Source organism: Argopecten irradians, chromosome 1 (genome assembly GCF_041381155.1).
Source record: "Argopecten irradians isolate NY chromosome 1, Ai_NY, whole genome shotgun sequence".
NCBI lineage: Eukaryota > Metazoa > Mollusca > Bivalvia > Pectinida > Pectinidae > Argopecten > Argopecten irradians.
In genome coordinates, this window is record NC_091134.1 from 63,256,464 (window position 1) to 63,271,071 (window position 14,608).

A 14,608-nucleotide genomic window follows, 5' to 3' on the forward strand; every position below is an offset into this window, starting at 1 on the left:
ACTTTTATAGTAACTTCATCATGAACAACAGCAACATTTTAGAAGAAATATACAGTTATATACAACGAAAGGCATACAACACGCAAACAGGAGACCTCGTACTGTCTGCTTTGTGTAACGCATTTAATGTTTCGGTAGTTGTGTACATAGTAAGTCACGGTGGAATCGATGAAATTCACCAGGATCCCTGACCATCACAGGACGGGGCGTCATTGGGAACTATCTTTCTGATTTTATCGGGAGAGGGGGGTAATGCACACTACAGCGTGGCTTCCCCTGCAACGAATGGCATTCAACCTCATGCAAATCTTCCTAATGTCGGTCCTCAAAATTTTTATCTGCAAGCAGTCCGTCCTTTCCCGAAAGCGACACCAAGAAAAGGTGTACACAAAGGCCGTAAAAAGAGGAGGAGTGCCATACTGACGGATACCCCAGAGCTGAAAATTATCGAGGAGGAATCGCTTAAAAAGAAACAGAAAGAAAAACAGCAACCTGCACCAAGACGTAAAAGACAAAGAAACGAAGGAGGAAAGCAAAAGAGACAAAAGAAAACGAAGGCCATTGCCGTGATTGAAGAGGATAGTAGTGACGATGATGATTACTTCTGTTTAGTTTGTCTAGAGTCTTATGCTAACAGTAAGCCGAACGAATCTTGGATTCAGTGCATCAATTGCAAGTTGTGGTCCCACGAGGAATGTACCGATGGGTCATCAGTATACATTTGCCAGAACTGCGAATCTGATGATGATTTATTTTGAGATGCGTGGTAATTTAAAGATAAATTGAAACCTCTGAACTTGTCATACAAATGTACTAGTGTCTACTACTTCACCCTGTGCCGCTGCTATCCAATTACATATTACAAAATGTATTTGAATTATTTCGTTTTTCTTTTCTATTTAGTCTTATACAAATATATTCTGTATATTTGCAAAGTATGCAAGAATTGATTCTCTGAAAATTTCACGAATAATATACAGGTATATGTGAACGTGTACGCTACGCTTTTACATACAATGACACTTTAGACACATGTATAAAATACATGATCAGGCAATTTGCCTCTGGCAAGTTAACTTATTCAAGTTAAGAATAAGTAATATTTAGTCTAGGCTTATCAATGATTTGTTGCATTTTGGATTCGTGACTAAATCGGCCTATGTCAAAACAGCACATGTTTGTAACTGTACCTGTATTGTATTTGAACAATCGTACCACTCATTTGTAATACGTTGTAATTCAACCACTTTTGTAAACATTTTTCTTTGTTATATCATGACAAAGAAAAAAAACAAAAAACGAAAAATGTTCATAGACCATTTTAAAAAAACCACACACACACCCTTACACAAGGTACATGTATATGAAGTATTTTTGACACATAGGCAAAAAAAATACTGGTTAATAATAAGCTAACGATTTATGAATGCTATACATGTGCATCAATATATACATATTCAGATATCATTAGAATACTTTTATTAATTTATTAGTAACGTCAACAATTTTTGTATAGGTTCACGGCAAAGATTTATAAGTAGTCGTCCTTGGTACGCGGAAAGTGTGTGGCTCAACTTACCTCGGTTGGTTGTTCAAGTAGCCCCGGACACGGGGTAAGTTGAGCCATTTAACTGAGAACTTGTAATGATTATTATTGTAATATGGAGGCCAAAGAAAATACTTTTAACATACAAAATTAAAGAGACATATGTGCACTTTACGATAGAATTAAATAAATATATTTCCCCTTGCCAATTTTTCGAAGAGCTTTAATATGCACAAAATGGCTCAACTATCCCCACTCTCCCCTATACATTTTTTTATGCGTATAATAAAATAGGGGCTTTCTGCTTAATAAAAATCTCAAGTTACCATGGCCATTCGGTCATACTGAACACTGCTACCTTGGGCGACATGTTCTTGATACAAGAACACTGTTCTGGGATAATTTCGGCCAAACGCAATGAACATGAAACGAGAACATTGTTCTCGAACAAAATCTCACACTTCTTACAAAGCTGGATCATAAAGAACAAACAGGAACAACAATGGTGGCAAATTCAATGTTTGAAATGTGAATGTATATATTTTTAGTACTAACAGATCGTAAAATGCTGTAAATTTTGTTTATTGACGAATTCCCAACGATTTCTTTAAAAATGAGGTAACGTTATTAGCCTACAGTAGGCGTACCGTACACGTCACTTGTTTAGAAATGCGAGAAACTTTCGCTGGCACGAATGTCACTGACTCATCAGAAAACATAAAATAACTGGAATTTATTTTATTTGATCTGATTTTTTTTGATAATTAACGTTCAATAATAAAAGGTTTGGTTTTTTCAGTATTGTTATTAGGTCATCTGATCCGAAGGGTCAGGATGACCTATAGTCATCATGCTTCGTCCGTCGTCGTCCGCCGTCAGCCGTCTGCCGTGCGTAAACTTTTTCACATTTTGAACTTCTTCACCAGTTCTACCAATGCGATTCGGCTGAAACTTGCGTGAAATAATCCTGGCATGGTCCCGACCATGCAAGTGTTGTTATTTTTCGTTCGATCCAAAATTCATGAACTTCTTTTCAGTGCTACCGGTGCTATTTGGCTGGAACTTGCATCAAATGATCCTGTCATGGTCCCGACATAGTACGTTGTTACTTATCGGGTCGATCCGAAATCCAAGATGGCCACCACAGTCGCCATCTTGAAAACATAATTTGAACTTCTTCTCAAGTTCTAACGGTGCGATTTGGCTGAAACTTGCATGAAATTACCCTGACATGGTCCCGAAAAAGTGTTGTTTATTTCTGGTCAATCCGAAATCACATTTAAAGTTGTATGGTCTATCACTTTCGCTCTTTTTGTCATAGTAAAAACTGTTTAAGTGTTATACACATTTTTCCCCGTCTGTCCGAGGTTTAAACTTTCTACTTTTACCACTTTTTATAAAGTTGCAGCACTGGAAGTATTTTTAATTATAGAAGTAAAAAAATCTTTTTAACGTGTACACGTCAAAAATAAGCTCGAAAGATGCCGAATCATTCCGAACTCTTCCGAACATCGTCGCGACAACCTCGAAGTAACACGAGAGTTGTGAAACCAAATGTCAACAATTTTTTTCATAAACAAAACATGCGGTCGACCTCAGCAGACTGGATCTACAAAGAAAATAATGCTTGCACATTACAATATTTAGTACACACCATATTGAATTACGGCAATGTGTGAATTAGATGTTTCAAATACTCGCTCTGTGGACATACATGTATACCAGCACGATTTGCTCATATTAGCCAGAAGGAAAACGTAAACAAACACATGTGCGCTTACCCTAGTTACCTGGATCACCACATGCAGGACGTGTGGACACAAGTCACGCGGTACGATTTGGAATGCCGACAAAAGCCGAAGGTACTGAACATGGCGATGATTGAAGGCGCTGTATTCAAACCAGGAATATATGATCCCTAGATTTCGGCGCTCTTATAGGCCGACATATTCTTTTGGGGAGCTTAATCAATAAGTTACATGTGCATGTTCAAATATCAAATGTTTAAGCAATATATCGTTACAGTGAAAATTACCAGAAATACAACTTTAAAACACATTATCAACTTCTTCTCAAGTAGAACTGGTGCAATCAGCTGCAACTTGCATGAAATGATCCTGACATGGTCCCACCAAAGTCTTGTTATTTTTCGAGTCAATCCGAAATCCAAGATGGCCGCAACAGCCGCCATAATGAAAACATATTTTGAACTTCTTCGATCTCAAGTTCTACTGGTGCAATTTAGCTGAAACTTGCATGAAATGATCCTGACATGGTCTCCACAAAGGTTTGTTATTTTTCAGGTTGATCCGAAATCCAAGATGGCCGCCACAGCCGTCATTTTTAAAACACATTTAGAAGTTCTTCTCAAGTTCTACTGGTGCAATTTAGCTGAAACTTGCATGAAATGATCCTGACATGGTCTACACAAAAGGTTGTTATTTTTCAGGTCGATCCGAAATCCAAGATGACCGCAACAGCCGTCATCTTTAAAACACATTTAGAACTTCTTCTCAAGTTCTACTGGTGCAATTTAGCTGAAACTTGCATGAAATGATCCTGACGTGGTCTCAACAAAGTGTTGTTATTTTTCGGTCAACGCGAAATTCAAGACGGCCGCCACAGCCGTCATTTTTAAAACACATTTAGAACTTCTTCTCAAGTTCTGCTGGTGCAATTTAGCTGAAACTTGCATGAAATGATCCTGACATGGTCTCCATAAAGGGTTGTTATTTTTCGGGTCGATCTGAAATCTAAGATAGCCGCAACAGCCGCCATCTTTAAAACACATATTGGACTTCTTTAGTTCTAGTGGTGCGATCTGACTGAAACTTGCATGAAATGATCCCGACATGTTCCAGACAAAGTGTTGTTACATCTCTGGTTGATCCGAAATCGAAGACGGCTACAATGACACTATATCTAATGAATTTCCTATACGGTTATTGCCAAGGTATTCAGATGACCGTTAAGTCCCTTGATTGAGCCTCTTGTGTATGTATATAAAGACGCGCCTCTGATTCGGTTTCATATTATGAAGATCATCTATAAATTGATAAATTGGTAATCATGATTTCCAAGTCCCTACTCCTTCTTCTTCTTCTTCTTGAAAATTGGTGTAGCTGTGGTATTTTCCAAATCTTGTAGTGATGCTTTTGTCTCGCCTGTTGCTTGTCTGTATTTTATCCCAGAATACCAGAATCGGAATAAATATTATTCTGAATCTTTGTCCATATGTTCTGAAACAGAAGCATAAAATGGAAAATGTCCCCATTAACACCACACATCAATATTAAAATTAAAATTATTGCCGAGCTAACTCAAGGTCAACGCTTGGAATAAACCATCAATATTAAAATTCAAACTATCACCGAGGTAACTAAAGATCAATGCTTGGTATGAAACGTCAATATTGAATTCTCCAAAACTGGACTTCAACTTAAATGTTTGGAAAATTAAGATTTTTGGTGGATTTTGAGAATTTGTGTCAATGTCTACTTTTGATGGCAACGTGAAGTTAGCACCGTATTCGGGATTCGGGATTTGGAATTCGAATTACGAATCCGGTGCCAGGACCTTATTCGTTTTTTTCAAAAATGAACAAATAAATAACAATTTCAAAACATTAAAATATAGATCAAAATATAATTTCACAACTTCAAAAATACTTGAAAACCTTGAGAAATTGTTTTGAATTTAAATAACGAAACCGGTGCCAGCATCTTATTAATTATTTAGTAAAACGTATATAGACATAATCTTAACACTTGAGAGCCGTAAAACAACTCCTTTCGTTATTCAGTTTGAATAACGAATCCAGTTCCAGCACCGTATTCGGGGTTCGGGATTCGGGGTTCCAATAACGAATCCGGTGCCAGCACCGTATTCGGGGTTCGAGATTCGGGGTTCCAATAACGAATCCGGTACCAGCACCGTATTTGGGGTTGGGAGCACCGTATTCGGGGTTCGGGATTCGGGGTTCCAATAACGAATCCGGTGCCAGCACCGTATTCGGGATTCGGGATTCGGGGTTCCAATAACGAATCCGGTGCCAGCACCGTATTCGGGATTCGGGATTGCAATAACGAATCCGGTGTTAACACCGTATTTGGGGTTTGGGATTTGGGATTCGTATAACGAAAACGGTGCCAGCACCTTGTTTGAGCGCTCGCGAACGCCATCGGAGGCTCGCTTTAGAACGGATATGCACCCGCGAGCCTATCCAGCTATATAGGTATATAGCTATCCAGCTATGATGTTCGGCAGTAATCCAATTTGGCGATTTTGTTGAGCAATTATGTCCTTACCAACAGAATGGGAACATTTCTTTAGGATATTTTAAAAGAAACGAGAAAACAGTACAAAAACGTAAAACTTCATTGTGAAATGCATAGTTTTAAATATCAAGAACATGTTGCGGGTATCAAAAATGTGAGCGGTCATTCACCCCCTTACTTCCACTTCAAACACGCCCTGTTTATGGAATTTTTAACTTCATATCTATATCAACACATTTATTCTGATAATAGTGCCAGAACAAGTGACGGGAGACACCATATCGGATGCGCGTCCTAGCACTTGCTGCCGTTTAGGATGACATATGTCTTGCCGAGCAAGTGCTTACGGGAGCGGTTGCCATTCCGAGCACACCTCATGCTCGCCAGTGTCTTGTTGAGTAGGCGTTTTTCTGTTAAAAAAAGCTCAATCAATGAACCTTGCCGTTCCTGTTTGTTGACTTCATCTTCTCTGGGTCCAATCTTTTTGGTAGGACCCTTTCTTATGTTGAGAAGGGTTTGAAGGAGGACTTAGACCGTGAAGAACAGTTCCTCTCAGGTATCAGCGTGACCCAAGAAGAAGGCTAGAATTTCAGCTCCTCAGTCTGCTGTGCAGCCGAAGTGGAAGCCTTACGTCAAGAGCAACAATGTGCATGATCCAAGCTATCTTGGAGATATGAAGAAGAGTTCCTGACTCTCCCTTCTTGGTCATTCCAGACGAAACATTTTTTTCTGGAGGACTACGCACCTCCAGTCTGAAATTCTGGTCCTTCTGCCGCAAGATTGGGGTTTGGGATATGAAATGATTCTGCAACCTGGGAGGGTTTCGATCTTCCTCCTCCCGATCTGCCTGTAGGAGGTCGTCTGTCTGTCTTTTTTCCGGAGTGGAGGGAACACAATCTCTTGGGCCTTGTCTGTATTTACTAAGGGGTTGGGCATTCCCCTCTTGCAGGATCCTTCTTGGTGATAAAGCATTCTTTCCTCCTCCGGGGATCCGGATATTGCACTTTTAGAGACTAATGAGCGCGGTCGAGGAGGTACCTATGGAGGAATGCACCAACAGCTGCTTCTATTCAATAATATTTCTGGTCTGCAAGAAGCCCGGAGTTTGGCGGTCAATTATATATCTATGTGACTTTAACAGGCAGAATGGAGACTCCACCGGTCAACATAGCTTCAATTTGAGCCACTTTAGTAGAAGCCTTCTTCCAGATTCTCATCAAGAGGTCGGCACAACAAGCCGTCATGCCATACGCACTTATCCTGAGAAACTGTTTACTTATGCTTTTAGATGTTTGTATAGTGGATCTAGATCAATTAACATTATTTTATGCCAACTTAGAAACCAAGCAAGACAATTAAAATCAGATTTATATAGAGATCATCTTATTAATAATGCATCTTGCATTGTTGAGGATGTTTGTCACTTCTTTCTATTTTACCCTAGATTTATAACTGAAAGATGACTTTTAATATTTACTCTCTGTCTCTCCTACAAGTAGATATACAATGTACAACTAAATCTTAAATTGGATATAAACCTCAATGTTTATGTTTACATGTATTAACTTGCTAACAAGGGGAAGTTATCACCTTAGTTATGATCTAAATTCTGCAATATGTGCATGCATCCAGAAATACATTGAATCAACAGGTAGACCTTAAAGCTTTTAGTAACTTTTAAATATAATTATTTACTCCATCAGTGTTGCTCATGATCTGTATATTTGTGGCTAGGTTGGAACTCGGTGGTAAAGCACCATGGATATTTTAGTGTTGCCTGGTAACAATGAATGTCGGGAGTGAGAGTGACATCGTGGAATTAAGTTAAGAGTCAAAACAGGGGGAGGTGTCAGTTGTTCAAGCCAGCTCCCACCATGACCCTGTTCACGAATGCGTGCATGATAGGGTGAAGGGCTTACCTCGATAGCCATTGTCAATTGGGGAAACAGTTTTCTGGGCACAACGACGTGCTGTAGATGAGGACTGTTCTGTTGGCTCTGCGGGCTTTTCAGAAGATTCTGCATTCCAAAGTGGTTTGTGATGCTACGGGCATCTCTACAGTTGAATGCTCTGCCGAAGACTCTCTCTAGGCGCCGCCAGACGGTTCTGACAGAATGGCAGCTAAACCCCCCGATCTTCGAGGGCATTTGTCAGGGGTGGGACAGGCCTCAAACAGATCTTTTCGTAACTTCCCTGAACACTCAGTTGCCAACCTTTGTTTTTCCGGTACCAGACCAAATGGTTTAGGCTGTGGACGCACTATATTTTGATTGGGAAGGATGCGTGTTTATGCTTTCCCTCCATTCAACCTAGTGAGTAGGGTACTACTGAAGTTTCGAAAGCACTTTTGCCGTCCTAAAATGACCCTGGCTGTTAATAGGGCGTTAAAATAATCAAACATCCGTCCATCGTCAATCGCCGAGTGTAAACGTTATATTCAAACGACTTCTTCTCAATAATCGAAACTAATCGCTTAGGGTACTGATATTTGGCCTGTAGCGTGAAGGGCTACCAAGTGTGTTCAAATGAATATCCTTGAATTTTATTCAAGGTTTCAATGGTCAAAAAGGTAAAAATCTTTCAACAACACCTTGTTAATAACTAAAAGCCCTAGAGACCTGATAGTGGGCCTGTCAAATGCTAGCATGACGAGCTACAAGTTTGTTCAAAGAATTACCTTGATCTTCATTCAAGACGTTTTTTTGTGTTGGTGATTACGTTCTGTAATTTTGGTAATGCTCACTCAAAAAATGATTTGATTGGTTGAGAAATGGGACATTAGAGAACCAAAATCACCACGTCTTCCAAAGTATGTAACATGTCTCATTACCTGTATAATGTCCTCTTGAATCAAATTGTTCCTTTATACATGTATTATCCATACAACACTTTTGAGTATACGGATTCATGTACCATAAATATTTATTTTGTTGACCATGTATGTCATTCTAATGTGTAACATGACATATGCGACACCCAGTATTTACCCTAACTGTATGGAGTCCTACCCTCCTATTTCCTCCCTTTCCTCCTAAGCCATTTTGCCCTTGTGGCTCCATTAGGTAGCAGTGTACAGTAAGACCGAATGGCCATGGTTGAGATTTTTATCAAGCAGAAAGCCCCTGTTTTATTATATGCATAAAAAATTTTAAAAAAATGTATATGTCCTAAAATTGGTGAATTCAATTTAGAGAATTATATAGAAATTCCCAAAATGGGTTCGAGATTAATGGTTAAGAGGGTATGCGAATGTGCGTCTAAGATGGAAAAACTCAATACTGTAGCAGCAGAAATTGATAGCCGGGGTACGAGGTAAGATTGCTCAAAAGTTTAATGATATACCTATGTCGAAATAGACTCAGTTCCGCTATCACGGCAGTGATGCTTGGTTTTAAACTGTGTCCAAGAAAAAAAAATCTCCTAGAGGGGGTGTAATTTTGGGTTGAAAATCCCAATTTTTTGCATTTAAAAAAAAAACCAAATGGTTACCGTGGTTTTTACAGGCTCACAAAACCACAAAAAGCATACCTGTCCAAAAATGAACTCTGCATAGCAATGGCAAATGTTGTGAAGATTGAAAATATTTATACTTTTATACAGATGTTATTTAAGGTTAAAAAGCTGCGTGTGCATAATTAAAGCCTGCACTTTATTTTGCTGAATTTTTCAAATCAACTGTACACTGCCACCTTAGGCTCTTTGAGGAAGGGACATCACTCTAGGTTACTCCCGTCGCGAACGAGATAAGGTACGGATGATACGAGATACTCAAATCTTATGTTTGTTTGGGCTACAAAGATGGGTGTCGGTTGCGTATATGCATAAAATGATGTCTTTAAAATGCATTTTGAACCATTTCTGATGTTAATTAGCAATAAGAAATCAAATAAGTAATCAGGGAATCGAATAAGGAAATCGAATAAGTACTCAGGGAAACGAATAAGTAATGGGACCTTAATGAACACTTAAAGTTCAAATACATCATTGTGATGAATAATTATTAATTCATTTTGAACCATTTCTGATAATAATTAGACGATATAATTCGAATAGGTAATACGTAAATAGAATAAGTAATTGGCCCTTCAAGAACAATTAAAGGTCAAATACATCATTGTGACGCATAATAATCCATTTGAACCATTTCTGATAATAATTAGTCGATATGATTCGGATAAGTAATAAGTAAATCGAATAGGTAATCAGGGAATCGAATAAGTAATGGGCACTTAATGAGCAATTAAAAGATCAAAAACATCTTTGTGGTGCATACTAATTCAATTTGAACCATTTCTGATGTTAATTAGTCGCTAGAATTAGAATACGTAATCAGAAGCTCTAAGGAGGTGTTTAACAACTTTCAAGTGGAAGAGCTAAAATGATGTCTATACGTTTTACTGAATAACAAATAAGGTGAAGGCACCGGATTGTTATTCGAATCCCGAATCCCGAATACGGTGCTGGCACCGGATTCATTATTCAAATTCAAAACAATTTCTCGAAGTTTTCAAGTATTTTTGAGGTTGTGAAATTATGTTTTGATCGGATTTTTATGCTTTGAAATTGTTATTTATTTGTTCATTTTTGAATAACGAATAAGGTGCTGGCACTGGATTCGGTATTCAAACTGAATAACGAAAACCGATCTAAGGAGGTGTTTTACGGCTTTCAAGTGTTAAGATTACGTCTATATACGTTTAACTAAATAATTAATAAGGTGCTGGCACCGGTTTCGTTATTGGAATCCTGAAACCCGAATACCGCATACGGTGCTGGCACCGGATTCGTTAGAAGAATCTCGAATCCCGAATACGGTGCTGACATTTGCGGTTTCTACATTGTTTGCCGTAAGTGTTACATATGTAGGTTTCAAGAATATGACATTTGTCTTAGTTTTGAATTGAACTTGGGACCAGTAAAGCACTTCCAGGATTCCTCATCATTATTTTCTAGGAAGTCACTGTTAATACAAAGTCTCTAGCGGATGGTGTTGTTGTATAACGATTTACTGTAGCAGATCTTTTTAAATAAAATGCCAATATGATCATTTTTGTCAATACTATTTAAGTACATAATCTCCTGTATCGTTTCCTCTTCTTTTGTGAATAGAAAATCCACCAAATCATGTTATCAAAAATGTTAGAACACAATGATGTACTGATAATAAATATCATTAAAATGAATCGTATAGAATAGATTTAGGTTACGTTTGGCAAACAAATGATATAGATAGCAGCTCTTGTCTTGAACAGATAAGAACATCTTCAAAAGGATTCTTGTACTAATGTCTTGACCACAATTTTGGTCATCAAGAGAAGTTCATGGGGACCCCTAAAACCCGACATAAGCTACCAGACCTGCAGCTGTCTATTCTCTGGATATAGCCAAATACAAAAATAATGGAGATTGATACTGTTTGCCTAAGTTTTCGAATTAACGTCTACACCTTTTCACTGTTAAAGGAAAAACAACGAAAGTCATATTTGTGTGGTATGCGTCTTTATCCATCCAGTTTCCATCCTGAGAAGGTAGATTCTCCAAAGTTTGTTCGGCTAAGAATGTTTCCGTGTCCATAGGTACTTCCCATACGGATCAGGACCCTATCTCCCTGATGTAAGGCGACAACAACAACAGCCGTCGTTTGGTGGACGTCGTTTACTTCCTCAGCATCCGTCCACGACGATCCCGCGTACGCTCCATTCACCGCCAGGACGGTTTGGAATTGCTGGTTCCCATAACAAAGTGACGTCCACGTAATTACGTAAGTTCCAGATTCCGGCACGGTATATATACCGTCTGAAGGATTGTAGCCGTTTCCATGGTCCAGTTTCTCGTGATCGTAGACCACTGTATTATCCTCGTGGTATTTCCGGTCTGTAGCTAGGCTGGAGTGGAACGCAACGCGTTGTCCTGGAGACTGACTAGATGGGGTGATACCTGCAAAACAGTGGAATGCTGAATAAAGGATCAAAAGTTTCTTCTCCATGAATGAAACGTTTGGACAAATTGGTCACATGAATGGATCAATGGTCAGCTTAATACCGTCACGCTAGTTTGATAAATTCAAATAAATGATTTCATTGGCGAATACGTGTTATTAATACCAACACAGACATTACAATCAATTTGAAATCAAGATAGCTTTTTAATGGAAAGTGAAGTACATGAGACGCGACAAACCATATATATTTTTAATAGTTCTTGTTCCTGAACAACACAACATAACAAGTATAAGCTTACGTTTATGAAACATTCTTGGAATTGCCGCCTTGGAAATATTCTGCTTACTAGTTTTCTGAGAGACTCTGGATCTAGAGGAAGTCTTTTCATTTTGACGAAGCAATGATTCGTGAGTTTGGTTGACGGAAAGATGAAATGAGTCCTGATTGTGAAGAGTGTTAGCAGTTGCATTTGCGAGAGATTGATAATTATCTGGAATTTTATCTCCCAATAGATTAAAATCCGTGTTCACATTTGCAAATCCAGTTGATTTTGTTTTATATGGGACAGTGTCATTGATATACATTTCCACATCTGTCACCCTGCCTTCCAATCTATCAACCATGGTGTCTTTGTATACCATTTCACGCTCGAGAGAAACCACTTTTTGTCTAAGCTGGGTGATTTCATTCTTCTGGTAAACCAAGTCTGATCTTAGCTGTTCTACATGCTTGTCTTTTTCGGTCAACATACGTTCCATTCCGTCAATTTTCTGGTACACAAAGGTCACAAGGTCATGCCATTGATTATCGTATTGGTCAAGGGTTGCTTCCTTTAGTGACCCAAAACAACCAGCTACGCACAAAATTAAAATCAACTTCACAGAGGTAGAGGACATTTTGGCGTTAATTGAAACCATTGACATAGAGCTTCAATCTACTGATCTGGCCTATATTTTTATCTCGTTTCTATTTCTAGATTACGTGATGATAAGATAATGATACTAGTTCTACATTAATGAGTGTCCACTAGCGTACTAGCGTAGCATGTAGGAAGTCGGGCGTTGTACTAGTTATAGTTTTCAAATGGAAACAACTTCAAGTACATCGACGATAAGTGAATTTAAAAATGCTATATCACTTATAATTACCGCATTCAATAGACGCTAGCATAAGAATTGTAATCAGTGTATATTCCCTTTCTATAGTGGCTTGTGTTCGGCAATGTCCCATTGTTACATTTGCGACCCCACCATTCAAAGAACAACAGTGGGCCATGCGAAGAGCGACAACGCGACAGTGTACCAAGTGAACGGTAACAGTGTGTCAAGCGAAGAGTGACAGTACGCCGAGTAAAGACCGACAGTGCGACAATGTCTCAAAGTAAAAGCGAACGTGTGCAAAGCAAAGAACGACAATGCGCAATGCAAAGAGCGATAGTTACCAAGCGAAGAGCAACCAACAATGTGCCAAACGAACACACTGTCGCTCTTTGGATGGCACACAGTCGCTCTTCACTTTGCGCATTATTGCACTGTCGCTCTTGGCTGGCTCATGGCAGGGTGTTTGTCAATAACAGATCCAAAAGATCCTTTATTTCAATGAAAATGTTTCAACGTCAATTTATGACATTCTATCGAAAAAGATATCTAAAAGTTTACATGACATACAGATCGTATTACCAGGTTTTTTTCTTGTGTGTCCTGATGAAGGCTAAGGTCGTTCAATTAAGTCTCTATATATAAATTGTTGTTGTGTTTTGTACGATTTGGATGACTTTACATAACTGTGTCTCTCTCTTTGTAAAAAAAGGGGGTGGTATTGCCCAGTTTATAATGCTTTATCTCTGATCCATGAGCCGTATATTCTATCATCCACCCAGCAGGACATATCTAAAAGTTATATAAAATTACTATCAGGTCTTCACTTCAATAATGCTACGAAGTTTGGTATGTCTTGACCACGAGACGGAACCAAAAACATCGCTAACAGAGATAGAGTTCTATCATATAACGTGACTTTTTCTCGCGTTTTCATTGGCTAAGTCCTCGGTCACTATTTAGCCATAGTCGCGGGACTATGGTTTCTCGCGTGACTATGGTTTGGCGCGGTTTTTTTACGAACGTCATATTGACGAAAATAACGTCACTGACGCTATCTGCGCTGTTCACTGGCGAACAAGCTATGTGCGGACGACGTTTTGCAAAACATAATTGTCACAGAAACTTGAATGCTGACGAATTTACCAAAGAACAAAATAGCAAATTGAACTGAGCAAGCAACGAAATATTCAGTGAGTATTTTCAAGGATTTCTGTCTGCATGGCATTTCTTAACGTTATACGTGGCCGCAATCGTTTAAATAAATTGTTATTGGTGATCATACATAATTGTTTGTCCTATATTTTTTTTCAATTCGTTATGTACTAAAAACATTACTACCTTCTTTTGAGGGCACTATGGTCTTATAGTGTAGTCTTGTGATGGCATAGTACCCTCGCCTCCATCTCAGGTACTATGTCATCCCTCGACAACATTATTAGACCATAGTGCCCTCAACAGAAGGCAATGATTATTCTATTATGGCCCTTTCCAGAGGGAACTGTTCTCCTATAGTATAGCTCGCCAGACAACACTATAGGAGAACTGTTCCTGAGGGAAAGGGCCATAATATATTTAGTACGTCACATGACATGTTCATTCCCGGGGGACTATACTTTGGTATAGTTCCCGTAGTCAGGTATAGTCTCCCGTAGTCAAGAAGGACAGGGAACAGTCGCAAAATAGATCATGGCTGTTATCCAATCGCATTCCTAGTAATTAATATGTGATGTACTAAATATAAAT

The 14,608-nt window shown here is 38.8% G+C and overlaps 2 protein-coding genes across 2 annotated transcripts; one reads left to right on the top strand and one right to left on the bottom strand.

Annotated features, from left to right (window-relative positions):
- Positions 1-20: 20 nt before the first annotated feature.
- Positions 21-758, top strand: LOC138306473 (uncharacterized). The gene is made up of 2 exons (XM_069246967.1): positions 21-114; positions 367-758. The coding sequence occupies exons 1-2, from the start codon at positions 21-23 to the stop codon at positions 756-758; spliced, it is 486 nt and encodes a 161-aa protein (XP_069103068.1).
- A 10,115-nt stretch (positions 759-10,873) lies between these two features.
- On the bottom strand, positions 10,874-12,693 carry LOC138304814 (uncharacterized). Its single transcript, XM_069245117.1, has 2 exons — positions 12,064-12,693; positions 10,874-11,760 (listed from the first exon to the last, which is right to left on the bottom strand). The coding sequence occupies exons 1-2, from the start codon at positions 12,686-12,688 to the stop codon at positions 11,324-11,326; spliced, it is 1,062 nt and encodes a 353-aa protein (XP_069101218.1). The 5' UTR covers positions 12,689-12,693; the 3' UTR covers positions 10,874-11,323.
- Positions 12,694-14,608: the final 1,915 nt, after the last annotated feature.